The sequence below is a fragment of the Aptenodytes patagonicus genome, unplaced genomic scaffold (genome assembly GCF_965638725.1).
Source record: "Aptenodytes patagonicus unplaced genomic scaffold, bAptPat1.pri.cur scaffold_76, whole genome shotgun sequence".
Lineage (NCBI taxonomy): Eukaryota > Metazoa > Chordata > Aves > Sphenisciformes > Spheniscidae > Aptenodytes > Aptenodytes patagonicus.
Window position 1 is genome coordinate 221,332 of NW_027472025.1, and position 15,200 is coordinate 236,531.

The 15,200-nt window shown below is 53.0% G+C and overlaps 1 protein-coding gene across 1 annotated transcript; it reads right to left on the reverse strand.

The window, feature by feature from the left end:
• Nucleotides 1–13,823: 13,823 nt before the first annotated feature.
• LOC143173425 (olfactory receptor 14A16-like) lies at nt 13,824–14,852 on the reverse strand. Its single transcript, XM_076363642.1, has one exon. The coding sequence runs from the start codon at nt 14,796–14,798 to the stop codon at nt 13,824–13,826; it is 975 nt and encodes a 324-aa protein (XP_076219757.1). The 5' UTR covers nt 14,799–14,852.
• Between the last annotated feature and the right edge of the window lie 348 nt (nt 14,853–15,200).

Sequence of the window (15,200 nt, forward strand, 5' to 3'; positions counted from 1 at the left end):
CATCCCTGAACGTTGATGTGCTGACAGCCTCGAGTGAATTCTGGGGCGTTTCCTGGTAGCAGCCAGACTTGCCCAGGTGTTTTCGATTAGACACAGGAAAACGCATTTTATCACTCCTCTGCCACTATGTACAAGACTTTGAAAGATGACGTTGCTCGTAGAAAGTTCTGACATCAGTAGGGTTACTTTCTGTGCTAGGTACTTGCTTGTTTTCATCAGGTTACAGTCAGGAAAAGGGAAGGCTTGACCTGATAATCCAATTCACGACTCTAGGGGGAAAGGAAGGTAGCCCAAGGCACAGAAATCAGTGTGGGTTCATTGGCCTTTCGGCAAAGGCAGCGGGGGAACAGAGTATTTTCCAAAACCGCTTCTTGACCAGTAATTGTCAACGGCAGTGATAGGCTTCCTCCGATGGTTCTGTGTTGGAGGTTGGAGCTGGTTCTTCTGCGCGCTCCTGTAGACAACTTGACTTTTAAATACGCTTTCGTGCAACAATATCGTCTCCTCTCTTTTCAAATGTCATTTCCCTGCAGTCCTTGCCGAGGGAATGGCTCCGCCACAAAGGATCCTCTTTCCCCCGGAGAAGATTTGCATGGCCTGGCAGCAAAGACAGAGACCTGGAGCGGGACTCCACAACCTGGGCAATACGTGCTTCCTCAACTCCGTCCTGCAGTGCCTGACGTACACACCCCCTCTGGCCAACTACCTGCTCTCTCGGGAGCACAGCCGGTCCTGTGAGTCCTTTTAGGAACGTCTCCTCGCACATCAGCTGGGCACTGATCCCAAGGATTCCCAGCATCTGGAATTTGATTTAAGGAGAAAAGCAGCCCTTCTTTCCAACCCCCCGAGTTGGTGTTCTTTGAACACTCAAGCCTAGGAGACGCTTGTCGTGTCTAGGTGTCCTCATCTTCAGAAAGGCACCTCTTTCTAGCCCCGGGTCTCGGTCCCTACTCCCGCAAGTTCAACTCTCTTTGCTCGTTGCACAGAAAACTTCTGTCAGTTTAGCATCTCTCTGAAGAAAGTTTTCTATGCACTAAAATGTCCCGGGCTTGTTGGGATGCCGGCACCTTGGGAGAAGAGGAGTGGAGACTGTTCTTATAACGTCAAGACCTCCACGAGGTTTCCCATGGCTAGGGATATTTTGCTCACCTGAGAAGCTTCCTTCCCTCCCTCCCTCCCTCCCTCTTTAGGTCGTCAGCAAGGCTTCTGCATGATGTGCGTAATGGAGGCGCACGTTAACAAGGTCCTGCATTTCTCAGCCAGTGCCATCCAGCCTTGGCCTGTCGTCCGTGTCCTCACACGTAAGTCATTTCAGGTGCTTTCACAGGTTTTCTTCCCTTCTTGGAGGGGAGAGCTATTAACCTCTTCTTTCTTAGGAATAGGAGAACATTTCCGGCATGGCATGCAGGAAGACGCCCATGAGTTCTTACGCTATACTGTCGATGCCATGCAGAGAGCTTGTCTGAGTGGAAGCAGCAAGTAAGCACGAGCAAATTACCTTTTCAATGTTCCTGAGCCCTTTGGACTCCTTGATGTACTCCCATCAAGGAAACCCTACACCCAGGGTTTTCAGACAAAGCAAAACTCTTGGGGGAGATAACTCTCTGCCCTACTTCTGAGCTCCAACTACCATTTGTTTCCAGCTGGGACATCTCTTCTCAAGCAACTACCATCGTCCATCAAATATTTGGGGGCTTTCTGAGATCCAGAGGTACTTTCCCATGACTATTGCTCTCCTTGGAATTGTCTGTGCCCTTCTGTCTGCCTGTGATAAACAGCTGGTCGTGTGACTGGCGTAGTAGGTATGGAGGACGTAAACCGGCACAGCCAGTCCACTTCCCTTATCGCTGAGCATTTCCATTTGCCTTCCAGTCACATGCTTGAGCTGCAAAGCGGTTTCCGATTCCTACGAGGCCTTCCTGGATGTCCCTTTGGATATAAAAGTAAGAGGGTTTGTAGCTGTGATTCAAGACGTCCCAAGGCCCCTGTAGCTTCCCAGAATAAACACAGGGGGCGGAAAAACACATACTGTGAACAAAAGAGAGCTGAGTGGTGGGTGGGAGGTGGAACGGACTGTGTCCTTCTGGGGAGGCCGTGGCAGCGGTCCCCCTGTAGGTGCTGGCTTTAAGCTGGACAAGCACGCATTATCCTCTCCGCACCCTTGACGTACTCTCATCCTTCTTCCCTCTGCCCTGCCTCAACACCCGTCTGGCTCCCAGGCTGATGGGTTGTATTGGTTTCATTATTGATGACCCTGCACACCATCGGTAGCTGAACTGTGCGGTGCCACAGGGAGGTAGCTCTTGAGTGCCCCAGGAATCCCTGGGAAAGGAGGGAAATGTTCAGCATAATACCCGCTTTCTGCCTCCTTCTGGACACTGCTGGCGGGTTCACAGTGGGTCTCCTCAGCCTCGGGTACCTGGGCTGCCTTGTCAGCTCCTAGGAAGTGTTTGGGCGAGGGCGTTTCCCCGAGCTCACTGCTCTCCTTTCTCACTCCTCCAGGCAGCCTCATCTGTCACCGCAGCTCTGGAGGACTTTGTGAAACCCGAGCAGCTGGACGGCGAAAACTGCTTTAAATGTAGCAAGTAAGATGATTGCCATCGACATATTAATATTAGATCCTGCGTGAAGGTGCTGCATGTCATCGAGCGTAAGTCATCTTTTCACGTATGTTCAACGCACGATCATGACACGCAGCTGTTTTGTTTAATATGTCCTTATGCAACTGAAGAGCCTTAAAATAGGGTAAGGATGTGCGAGACATGAAAGCCTGTCTGGCTTTCTGGGTGGGAAAAAGGGTGCATTTCAGCACTTGGCTCTGTGCTTGGTTTCAAGGTGTGACAAGATGGTTGCCGCCTCCAAGAGGTTTACAATCCACCGTGTGCCCAAGGTTCTCACGCTGTGTCTGAAAAGGTTTGAAGAGTTCACCGGCAGGAAGATCAGCAAGGTGTGTACGCCAGTGGAGCGCAACTTTCTCTTCCCGGAGCAGGAGATTTCCCAAAGCAGTACGCTCTTTCACAAGCTGTTCAGGTTGAGTTTTTCGTGTTCCCTTCTGGGGAGGGGAGAGGAGAGGTCCCGTGGGAAGACAAGCATGTACTCCGCTCCGACAGAGCTGCTTTGGCCGGGAACAGTTTCCTGCCACCCAAACCATTACATGTTGAAGGCTATTTCATGTAGTATTTCAGGATGATTTCTGAGCCCTCTTGGTCTCTCCGTAGGTGGTGGAGTATCCCGAGTACTTGGATCTTCGGCCATACACATCTCAGGCGGCTGGAGAACCGCTCCTCTACGCCTTGTATGCTGTCCTGGTGCATAGCGGTGGCAGCTGTGATGCAGGACACTATTTCTGCTACACAAAGGTAAAGAGCAACTTCCTTCCTAGCAGGGGAAAAACGTGTGCTGGGGAAGACACGCTTTCACAGCAGTGTTACTGGCAGCCAAGGCTTTGGGGGAGAAGGTCTCCTTACCAGCTGCATTGGATTTGTTTTAGCGTACTCTTGGTTCTGTTGCTTTCTGCCTGTGTTATCGTTGAGAAACCATGCAGTTCATCTCCAGATATCGTTGCCCTTTTTTACAGGCCAGCAATGGACTGTGGTACGAGATGAACGATTCGTCTGTGGATGGTCGTGGCATCGATACAGTTCTCAGGCAGCAAGCCTATTTGCTGTTTTATGTCAGGTAATAACAAGATTTAAAATGTGTTCAGAATACGTTTCCTTTTCCCGGCTTTGCTGTTTTTCTTCTCATCCTCCGGAGTGTTTCTCTTTCTGTCACAGGAGACAATTACTACCTGCATTATTCGGTGCTGTCAAATGTGAACTACCCCCCGTCAGTCTTTCTCTCTCCTAGCTGGGCTTTAGGCTCCTGCCCTGCTGTGAACTGCTACTTGCCTGCTCTCTGAAGCTGGCTAATGTAGAGAAGAATACTTAGAGGCAATTCCGACAGGAAAGATGGGGAGGGACTATTTATCAGGGAGTGCAGTGATAGGACGAGGGGTAACGGTTTTGAACTGAAAGAGGGAAGATGTAGATTAGATATTAGGAAGAAATTGTTTACGGTGAGGGTGGTGAGACACTGGAAGAGGTTGCCCAGAGAAGTTGTGGATGCCCCCTCCCTGGAAGTGGTCAAGGCCGGGTTGGATGGGGCTTTGAGCAACCTGATCTAGTGGAAGGTATCCCTGCCCATGGCAGAGGAGTTGGAACTAGATGATCTTTAAGGTCCCTTCGGACCCAAGCCATTTTATGATTCTACGATTCTATGAAATGGAGGCCGTAGGGGGTGTAAAGACGAGGACTTGCTCTGACAGGGGTAGACCTGGTGGGAAGACCCCAGTCGAATTTCCCATTGGTAGTCTTGGTAGCGTCTTCTCTCTGCCATAGAAACCGCTCCAAGAAGATGACTGAACGCCAGGGGAGGCTGCAAGAACAGCCTTAAACGGAGACCACTCTTTTTTTTCTCCAGGCGCTCTGATTTGAAAACAGGAGAAAGGGCTTCTTCCTCACCGGCACCATCATATGCCCGTTCCTTCCTCAGTCAGTGGGGGGCTGACAGCGAGCAGGCGGGTTCTGTGGGACCACAGGGCCTGCCTCGCAGGACTAAGGTAACTCTGGGGAGGTGGGTCAGGGCACCAGATGTGGACAGTGGATTTCTTTCTGGGATCTTGGCATTACTCTCTTTTCCCTCCCACGCTGCAGCTTTCTTCACAGCCACAACGCGGCTCCCTCTCAAAGCATCCCGCCTAGATCCACCCCGTTTGTCTGCCTTTGGCCCTTCTGCCTTTGCAGCCCTCCGGGAGAGCCTTTGGGAGGCCCTTAGCTGTCCCCTCACACAGCTCCTGGGGGTTCCCCACTTTTCTGGTCCTTTCAGGAGCAAAGGGCAGGACCTTTTCACTCTCTCTTTGCAGGACATGGCAGTGGGCATGGAGGGCTCTCCAGAGGACAGCGCCTCCTCCGCAACAGCCAGCACCAGCCAGCTAACCCGGGCAGGTGCACGGGAGGCATCTGCAGGCTGGCCGTGCCCCACCTGGCCAGGCAGGCTCAACATCGCCTCCTACATTGGCTTCTGCTTGCACCGCTTCTTCTGCGGCTGTATGAGGCTGGTGTCCAGAAGGAAAGCTGCGTGCCCGGTCTGCTGTCAACCATTTGACCATGTGCTGCACACCATGCGAGAAGACAGCAATAAAGACGAGCATGGATTCAGCCCTTCTTCCCGCTGCCAGAGGAACGGTGCCAGGGAGAGGGCCCGGAGCAGATCCCCGCAGTGGCGCAATGATCTCCGCAGCTGGTTCGTGGACGCCACGGACTATGACCACGCAGCAGGGAGGAGGAGAACTGGTCCTCCAAGTTGTGACAGCGCTCCCAGGGATGACGCAGCTCCAGGGCCCTCCAACGGCAGCTCCCAGTCGGCTCCCACACCCAGTGCTGCTCGGGAGCCAACCCTGCCAATGCAGAGAGAGCGGAGCAGATCCCTGCGGCAGGGCTACGATCTCCGCAGCCGCTTTGTGGAGATCACGGACTACCACCGCTCAGCAAGGAGGAGGAGGAGGTGGAGAGCAAGTCCTCCACGTCGTGACGGAGCCCCAAGGGATGACGGAGCTCCAGGGCCCTCCAACGGCAGCTCCCAGTTGGCTCCCACGCCCAGTGCTGCTCGGGAGCCAACCCTGCCAATGCAGAGAGAGCGGAGCAGATCCCTGCGGCAGGGCTACGATCTCCGCAGCCACTTTGTGGAGGTCACAGACTGCCACCGCTCAGCAAGGAGGAGGAGGAGGTGGAGAGCAAGTCCTCCACGTCGTGACGGAGCCTCAAGGGATGACGGAGCTCCAGGGCCCTCCAACGGCAGCTCCAAGTGGGCTCCCACACGCAGGGCTGCTCAGGAGCAAACTCTGCCGAGGCAGAGGGAGCGGAGCAGATCCCCGCGACGGGGCCATGATTTCTGCAGCCGGTTTGTGGACACCACAGACTATGACCCCTCAGCAGGGAGGAGGAGGAGGAGGGTTTCGGCGCCCCAGAGATGCACGTCGGACAAATACTCAGGGCGCTGCGGTGGTGACGGGGGCAGATTGTGACCCTGGATGGGGGAGGGGCACAGCATCTGACTCCTGCAGTGCCGGAGAGGAGGAGGACGAAGAATCCAGGAAGCACCAAAACTGCCCCCAGCAGGGACCAAGCTGCACAAAGGGCACCAGCAGCGCACCCTGTCCCTCCTCCCAGTACTGCCTCTGGCCAGGAAGAGCTCAGAGGGACCTTCCAGAGACTTGGACAGCTCTGCCGGCTAGCCCGTCTGCCCACAGGCCCCTCGAGGAAGAGCTTTCATCCCTGTTCAGCTGTTGGGATCGCCTTGCAAAAACAACACACATTTGGTACCAACAGGCAGAAAAGCCAAAGCCAGAATTAAAAACACTTGTTGGCCTTGCGTATATCATTCATGGGGTGTTTTCTTCTCTGTAGGTGTTGGGAAATACCCAGTGTGGGAGGTTTATGTCTTGGGATTTTGAAAGCTGTGTGCTTGCGTATGCCCATCTTGCAATCTCTTCTTTTTAAATACGGAGTTCAAGTCACTCGAACAGAAATGGGCTGGATGAGCCGACAGCGAGCGGGACTGAAACGGGCTGAACGGCCGGGCCCGGAGGGTGCTGCTCAGTGGCACCAAGTCTAGCGCGAGGCAAGTAACTAGCGGTGTCGCCCAGGGGTCAGTACTGGGTCCGATCCTGTTTAACATCTTCCTTAATTAATGGCCTGGATGATGGGGCAGAGTGAACCCTCAGCAAATTGGCTGATGACACCAGACTGGGAGGAGTGGCGCTTAGGCCAGGGGGCCGTGCTGCCATCCCGAGGCACCTGGGCAGGCTGGAGAGATGTTCTGTCGTCCTCACACTGGCTCATCACCCGGTGCGCAACACAAATTTACACACCGAGGCGAGGTATTTCCATTTCTTTTAGTCTAGTTGGCGCAAAGGAGGGAGCTAGGTGGTAGCCCACAAAAGACTAGCTCCCCGATTATCAAAACTTCACACTATTTATATTCTATCTCCGACTGGTTAAACGATTCTCTCGCCTCTTATGCTAATTAGTCCGCATGCTCAGTCTTTCTCTTCTTTTGGGTCGGAAGGTTTCTTGAGTCGGTGGGCCGTGAGTCAGTGGTCGTGATCTCCCCTTGTTGGAATTAACTCTCCTTCACCTTTAGTTTCACGCTTCAGCTGTTGCAGCCAAATTCCTGTGGTTTTGCTGATAAAACAAGGTATCTCCTAACAGCCTGATTTATACAAGCCTATCCTGGTTTCGGCAGGGATAGAGTTAATTTCCTTCCTAGTTTCTGGTACAGTGCTGTGTTTTGGATTTAGAGTGAGAACAATGTTGATAACACACCGATGTTTTAGTTGTTGCTAGGTAGCGTTTACACTAGTCAAGGACTTTTCAGCTTCCCATGCTCTACCAACTGAGAAGGCTGGAGGTGCACAAGAAGCTGGGAGGGGGCACAGCCAGGACAGCTGACCCAAACTGGCCAAAGGGATATTCCATACCATGTGACGTCATGCTCAGTATATAAAGCTGGGGGAAGAAGAAGGAAAGGGGGGGACGTTTGGAGTGATGGCGTTTGTCTTCCCAACTAACCGTTACGCGTGATGGAGCCCTGCTTTCCTGGAGATGGCTGAACACCTGCCTGCCGATGGGATGTAGTGAATGAATTCCTTGTTTTGCTTTGCTTGCGTGCGTGGCTTTTGCTTTACCTATTAAACTGTCTTTATCTCAACCCATGAGTTTTCTCACTTTTACCCTTCCGATTCTCTCCCCCATCCCACTGGGGGGGAGTGAGCGAGCGGCTGCATAGTGCTTAGTTGCCGACTGAGATTAAACCACGACAAAGCCAGGATGCCCGGTTTGTCCAGGATGTTTCTGATTGATCTTCCTTGGGATTAGATGCCATGCCAAGTATTTACTTCGAACCTCCCCAACCTTGAATAGTTAACAAAGCACTGGAGAAAATGATTGCAACATTAATCAATGGCAGTGTCCTGGTTTCGGCAGGGATAGAGTTAATTTCCTTCCTGGTAGCTGGTACAGTGCTGTGTTTTGGATGTAGGATGAGAACAATGTTGATAACGCACCCATGTTTTAGTTGTTGCTAGGTAATGCTTACACTAGCCAAGGACTTTTCAGCTTCCCATGCTCTACCAACTGAGAAGGCTGGAGGTGCACAAGAAGCTGGGAGGGGGCACAGCCAAACTGGCCAAAGAAACATTCCATGCCATGTGACGTCATGCTCAGTACATGAACTGGGGAAAGCTGGCCGGGGGGGCCGTTGCTTGGGGACTGGCTGGGCATCGGTCAGCGGGTGGTGAGCAATTGCACTGTGCATCACTTGCTTTCTGTATTTATTATTGTTGTTGTTGTTGTTGTTATTATTATTATTATCATTTTATTTCAATTATTAAGCTGTTTTTATCTCAACCCACGAGTTTTTCTCACTTGTGCTCTTCCAATTCTCTCCCCCATCCCACCGTGGGACGGGGGGGGAGTGAGCGAGTGGCTGTGTGGTACTTGGTTGCCGACAGGTTAAACCATGACAGGCAACGTCCTGCAAACTTACATCATCGCCATGCAGGTTAGACACCCCAAGGGAGGATGTCACCTGGACGAGGAAGGACACTTGCTGGGCAGCAGCCGCTGAACGTGGTCCTCTGAGGACACGGAGCCTCTGCTGCTGTGCACAGCTTGGAGGAGGGCAGGGTGAGGGCCAGGCCAGGCTGTCACAGTGGCATGCCAGCTCTCAGGAGCCTCCGAGCTGGAGCTGCTGAGCAGGAGCCACGGTTCCAACTGCTGGCTCCCTGCCCATCCTGCTGCACCACTCAGCACTGCGCTGCAGGCAGGGCAGGCCCCAAGAGCGCTGCCCGGTGGTCTCCACTGACGGGCTCTTCTCTATTTTCCTTTCATAGAATCATAGAATCATAGAATCATTAAGGTTGGAAAAGACCTCTAAGATCATCGAGTCCAACTGTCAACCCAACACCACCATGCCCACTAAACCATGTCCCTAAGCGCCACATCTACATGGATGAGCCAAACTGGCCAAAGGGACATTCCATACCATGTGACGTCATGCTCAGTACATAAACTGGGGAAAGCTGGCTGGGGGGGGCCGCTGCTCGGGGACTGGCTGGGCATCAGTCGGCAGGTGATGAGCAGTTGCCCCGTGCATCACTTGCTTTCTGTACTACTACTACTACTATTATTATTATTATTATTATTATTATTATTATTATTATTGTAATAATAATAATATTGTTGTTGTTATTATTTTATTTCACTTATTAAACTGTTTTTATCTCAACCCACGAGTTTTTCTCACTTCTACTCTTCCAATTCTCTCCCTATCCCACTGGGGGGGTGGAGGAGGAGCGAGCGAGCGGCTGTGTGGTACTCAGTTGCCGACTGAGGTTAAACCACAACACCTTCTCTTCTCCAGGCTGAACAACCCCAACTCTCTCAGCCTTTCTTCAGAGCAGAGGTGTTCCATCCCTCTGATCATTTTTGTGGCCCTCTTCTGGACCCACTCCAACAGGTCCATGTCGTTCCTGTGCTGAGGACTCCAGAGCTGGACGCAGTACGCCAGGTGGGGTCTCACCAGAGTGGAGTAGAGAGGCAGAATCACCTCCCTCGACCTACTGGCCACTCTTCGTTGGATGCAGCCCAGGATACGATTGGCCTTCTGGGCTGCGAGCACACATTGTCAGCTCACGTCCAGCTTTTCATCCACCAGTACCCCAAGTCATCCTCCACAGGGCTGCTCTCCATCCCTTCATGCCCTAGCCTGTATGGATACCGGGGGTTTCCCCGACCCAGGTGCAGGACCTTGCACTTGGCCTTCTTAAACCTCATGAGGTTCACATGGGCCCACTTCTCGAGCTTGTCCAGGTCCCTCTGAATAGCACCCCGTCCCTTGGGCGTGTCAACCGCACCACTCAGCCTGGTGGCATCTGCAAACTTGCTGAGGGTGCACTCGATCCCACTGTCTATGGCATTGATGAAGATATTAAACAGTACTGGTCCCAATACGGATCCCTGAGGGACACCACTCATCACTGATCTCCATCCGGACATTGAGCTGTTGACCACTACTCTCTGGATGCGACCATCCAACCAATTCCTCACCCACCGGACAGTCCACCCGTCAAATCCATATGTCTCCAATTTAGAGAGGAAGGATCTTCTCCTACAGTGGGAGGGACTTTGCTCCCTCAGTTCCTGCCTTGAGGTCCAGCCACTGGAGAGGTATGGGAAGAGAGGTTGCCAGTGAAGGCTGAGGCAAAAAAGTCCTTGAGAACCTCAGCCTTCTCCTCAGCTGTTGTTACCAGTTTGCCAGTGAGAAGATGGACAGTCTCCAGGGCAGGGTTGTTCTGAGCGACCACCATGATCCCAACCATGGTCACCAGGCCGGCCAGCCAGGGGAGAAGACACTGGAGAGCAAAAGACTTTCTTGGGGTGCTTGGGCCACTCCAGGAACGTTGGGTATCGCCAGGGGTGGTCTCCATTCTAAGGTGGGCTTTGACCAGATGTTCTCCAGCACCTTCAACCTCTCTTCTTCCTCTTCTCCTCTTGGATTTGACCTTGAAACTATCTCAGGACTCCGGATGTCTCCACCAGAGTGTTTTTCTTCTCAGTCAACACCCAAGGTTGAGCTTGAGACCTTCTAAAGATCTAAAGGCCACCTGGAACCATCTGAGGAGGACAAGCTTTGAGCCCACCCAAGCTCTGGAGAAGACTTGGGCAGAGGCTTCCCACCAAGGAAGGCTGGATGAGGTGAAGGGGGGTCTCAGCTAAGGGCTGAAGGTGCTGGGGGAGGTGGGGCTGCCCCACAGGAAGGTGAAGGTCCAGAAGTGGGGCTGCAGCTGGGGCCAGAGGACACGTGGGGCGTGGTGTGGGGGAGGAGAGGGTGGGGAGGGAGGGGTCTGGATGATGGACACACTTAGGGGGTCCCAAGGTTGTGCTTAGGGATCCAGGGGGACATGTAGGGGTCTGTGGAGCACCTAGGGGTTGCAAGGTTGCACTTAGGGGTGCAGGGGGGCACTTAGGGCCCTGGGGGAACTTAGGGGTCTAAAGGGGCAGTTAGGGGTCTGTACTGGGACAGAATCCAGTCTGTACTGGGAGGGGCCCAGGGATCCAGTTTTTACTGGAATGATGGCCAGTCTGTTCCTGGAGGGGATCAGAAGATCCGGTTTGTACGGAGAGGGGGCCAAGTCCGTTCTAGGAGGGCTTAAAGGGATCCAGTTTAAACTGGGACGGGGTCCAGTCTGTACTGAGAGAGGTAAAAGAGATCCTGTTTGAACTGGGAGGAGTCCCAGTCTGTACTGGGAGGAGATCAGGGAATCCAGTTTGAACGGGAACGGGGACCATTCTGTATTGGGAGGGGATCGGGGAATACAATCTGTAAAGGGATGGGGCCCAGTCTGCACCAGGAGTGGTTAATGGTATCCAGTTTGTGCTGGGACGGGGCCCATTCTCTACTTGGAGAGGTAAAAGGGATCCATTTTATGCTGGGACAGGGCCCAGTCTGTACTGGGAGGCAGGTGATCCAGTTTGTACTGGGAAGGGGCCCAGTCAGTACCGGGTGGGGATCAGTGGATCCAGTCTGTCCTGGGACGGGGCCCAGTCTGTACTGTGAGAGGGCCAGGTAATCCCGTTTCTAATGGGAGGGGCTCAGTCCGCAATGAGAGGGTTTAAAGGCACACAGTTTGTACTGGGAGAGGGCCCAGTTTGTAGTGGGAGGAGATCAGAAGATCCAGTTTGTTCTGAGAGGGGGCCCAGTCTGTTCTGGGAGGGCACCAGGGGATCAAGTTTGTACCTGAGCGGGGCTCAGTCTGTACTGGGAGGGGGCCGGGGGATCGAATTTCTACTGGGACAGAGCCCAGTCTGTACTGGGTGGGGATCAGTGGATGCAGTCTGTACTGGGACTGGGCCCAGTGTGTAATGGGAGAGGTTCAAGGGACCCAGTTTGTACTGGGAGGGGGCAAGTCTGTACTGAGAGGGGTTAAATGAATCCAGCTTCTAATGGGACGGGGCCCAGTCTGTACTGTGAGAGGTTAAAGGGATCCAGTTTGTACTGGCAGGGATCCCAGTCTGTACTGGGAGGAGTTCAAGGGATGCAGTTTGTACTGGGATGGGGCCCTGTCTGTACTGGGAGGGAATCCGGAGATCCAGTTTGTACTTGAACGGGGCCCAGTCTATACTGGGAGGGAATCAGGGGATCCAGTTTGTACTGAGACAGGTCCCAGACTGTACTGGGAGTGGGTAAAGGGATCCAGACTGTACTGGGAGAGGGCCTGGTCTGTACTGGGTTGGTGCCAGGGGATCCAGTTTCTTCTGGGACGGGGCCCTGTTTGCACTGGGAGGGGATCAGGGCATCCAGTTTGGAGTGGGATGGGGCCCAGTGTCTACTGGGAGGGGTTAAAGGGACCCAGTTTGTACCGGGACAGGGAACAGTCTGTACTGGGACGGACCACTGGATGCAGTTTTGACTGGGATGGGGACCACTCTGTTTTTTGGGGGTGGGGGATCCAGCTTGTACTGGGAATGTGGCCAGTATATACTGGGAGGGGATCAGGGAACAGAGTTTGGAGTGGGATGGAGCCCAGCCTGTACTGGGAAGGGGCCAGGGGATCCAGTTTGTAATGGAACGGGGCCCAATCTGTACTGGGAAAGGTTAAATGGATCCAGTTTGCACTGGGAAAGGGCCCAGTCTGTACTGCTAGTCATTAAAGGGATCCAGTCTGAACTGGGAAAGGCCCAGTCTGTACTGGGAGGGGATAAATGGATCCAGTTTGCACTGGGAGGGGGCTAAGTCTGTACCGGGAGGGGATCAAGCTTGTGCTGCGATGGGGCCCAATATTCCAATGCATCTAGACCCCTCTGCAAGACCTCTCGTCCCTTGAGAGAGTCGACAGCACTTCCCAGATTGGTATCATCAGCAAACGTGCTAATGGTGCATTCAACTCCTGCATCCGGATTGTTGACAAATATATTGAACAGAACTGGCCCTAGGATTGAGCCCTGAGGAACACTGCTGGTGACCGGTCGCCAGCCAGATGTAGCCCCATTCACTGCAGCCCTTGGAGCCCTGCCCTCCAGCCGGTTTTTCACCCAGCGCACCGTGAACCTGCTCATCCCACAGTTGGACAACTTCTCCAGAAGGATGCTGTGAGGGACAGTATCAAAAGCCTTATGAAAATCCAGAAAAAGTACATCCACCACCTTCCCTTCATCCACAGGGCAGGGGACCTTATCATAGAAGGATATCAAATTAGTTCAACAGGACTTTTCTTTAAGATGGGTTCACAAAGGGAAAGGGAAAGTCCAGAGGTTCCTTCCAACTTCAACATTTCTGTGATTCTGTGAGTATAAAGGAGAAAAGTAAGACAGAAAGAAGTGAACAACACAGCTTTGACTGCCAATACAGGGGGATCCTGTAGAGAGGAGCCACGCTGGAGCAGGGGAGAAGTATGGGGAGGAAGGAGTGACAGCGATGAACTGTTATGTACTGACGGAACCCCCCCATTTCCCACCTCTGCCGTGCCTCTCAGGAAAAGACTCTTTAAAAGACCAATTTCTTGGACATTTTCTTGGCAGCAGCTTTGGAGAAAGAGCTCAGCCTTCAGGCACTGCACCTGGGACATGCCTTTTTCTTGAAGAGCTGCATTTGGACAGGTCACATTTGACACAGTGTCGTGCAAGGGTCAGACGCAACAGGATCAAGCCTCAAGAGAAACAGTATAAACCCAGAAAATTATGTATAAGTAGGATGATCACAAGGGAAAACAGCACACTCCTGGCCTAAGATAAATTCTGGGAAATGTGCAGAGAAGGGGAGGCAGGGTATTGCCAGTGAAACAGTGTCCATTGTGCCAGTTTCCATAGGGCGTCCTTGAGCTCCTGATTCCTCATGCTGTAGATGAGGGGGTTCACTGCTGGAGGCACCACCGAGTACAGAAATGACGCCACCAGGTCCAGGGATGGGGAAGCAATGGAGGGGGGCTTCAGGAGGGCAAATATGCCAGTGCTGACAAATAGGGAGACCACGGCCAGGTGAGGAAGATGCATGGAAAAGGCTTTATGCTGTCCCAGCTCGGAGGGGATCCTCAGCACGGCTCTGAAGATCTGCACGTAGGACAGCACAATGAAAACAAAACACTCCAAAGTTAAACAGGCACTAAGCACGAGAAGCCCAACCTCCCTGAGGTAGTCTGACTCTGAGCAGGAGAGCTTGAGGATCTGGGGGATTTCACAGAAGAACTGGTCCAGGGCATTGCCTCGGCAGAGTGGTAGTGAAAATGTATTGGCAGTTTGTAGCACAGCATTGAGAAACCCACTGCCCCAGACAGCTGCTGCCACATGGACACAAGCTCTGCTGCGCAGGAGGGTCCCATAGTGCAGGGGTTTGCAGATGACAACATAGTGGTCGTAGGCCATGACAGTAAGAAGAAAATACTCAGCTGATATAAAAAAGAAAAAGAGCTGGGCCACACACCCTGGGTAGGAAATGGCCCCATTCTCCCAGAGGGAATTGGCCATGGCTTTGGGGAGAGTGGTGGAGATGGAGCCCAGGTCAACGAAGGAGAGGTTGAGGAAGAAGAAGTACATGGGGGTGTGGAGGTGGTGGTCACAGGCTATGGCTATGATGATGAGGCCATTGCCCAGGAATGCAGCCAGGTAGATGCCCAGGAAGAGCCAGAAGTGTAAAAGCTGCAACTCCCCTGTGTCTGCAAATGCCAGGAGGAGGAACTCAGTGATGGAGCTGCTGTTGGACATCTGATCCCTTTGTTCAGAAGGTACTGCCAAAGGAGGAAATCGCACTCACAAGTTAGGACTGCTCTGTGAAAATCTCTTTCCCTTCCCTGCCCCCCAAACACATATTGTCTCTCCCTTTCCTTTCAGGACCTTCATACATCTCCCTGGCTGGTGTTCTGCTTTTACTAGCCAAATGTGCTGTTAGGAGCAGGGCTCTGCCCATGAGCTCCCAAGGAGTCATCCCAGCTCTACAGCAGCGGGCACCTGGGAAAGGGAGTGACAGCTTCTGAAATTCACTGTTTACTTCATGTGTTATCCACTTGTAATGAAGAGGAGCTGCTCAGCATCTTCCAGCAGGAGAACCCCAGGGAAACTCCTGGACGCGCTAAAACTGTAGTGACCTGAGCAGAGACAGCTTACTCC

Bases quoted from the DNA above. Each gene is read 5' to 3' on its own strand.
- LOC143173425 (XM_076363642.1), bottom strand. From the start codon at position 14,798: ATGTCCAACAGCAGCTCCATCACTGAGTTCCTCCTCCTGGCATTTGCA.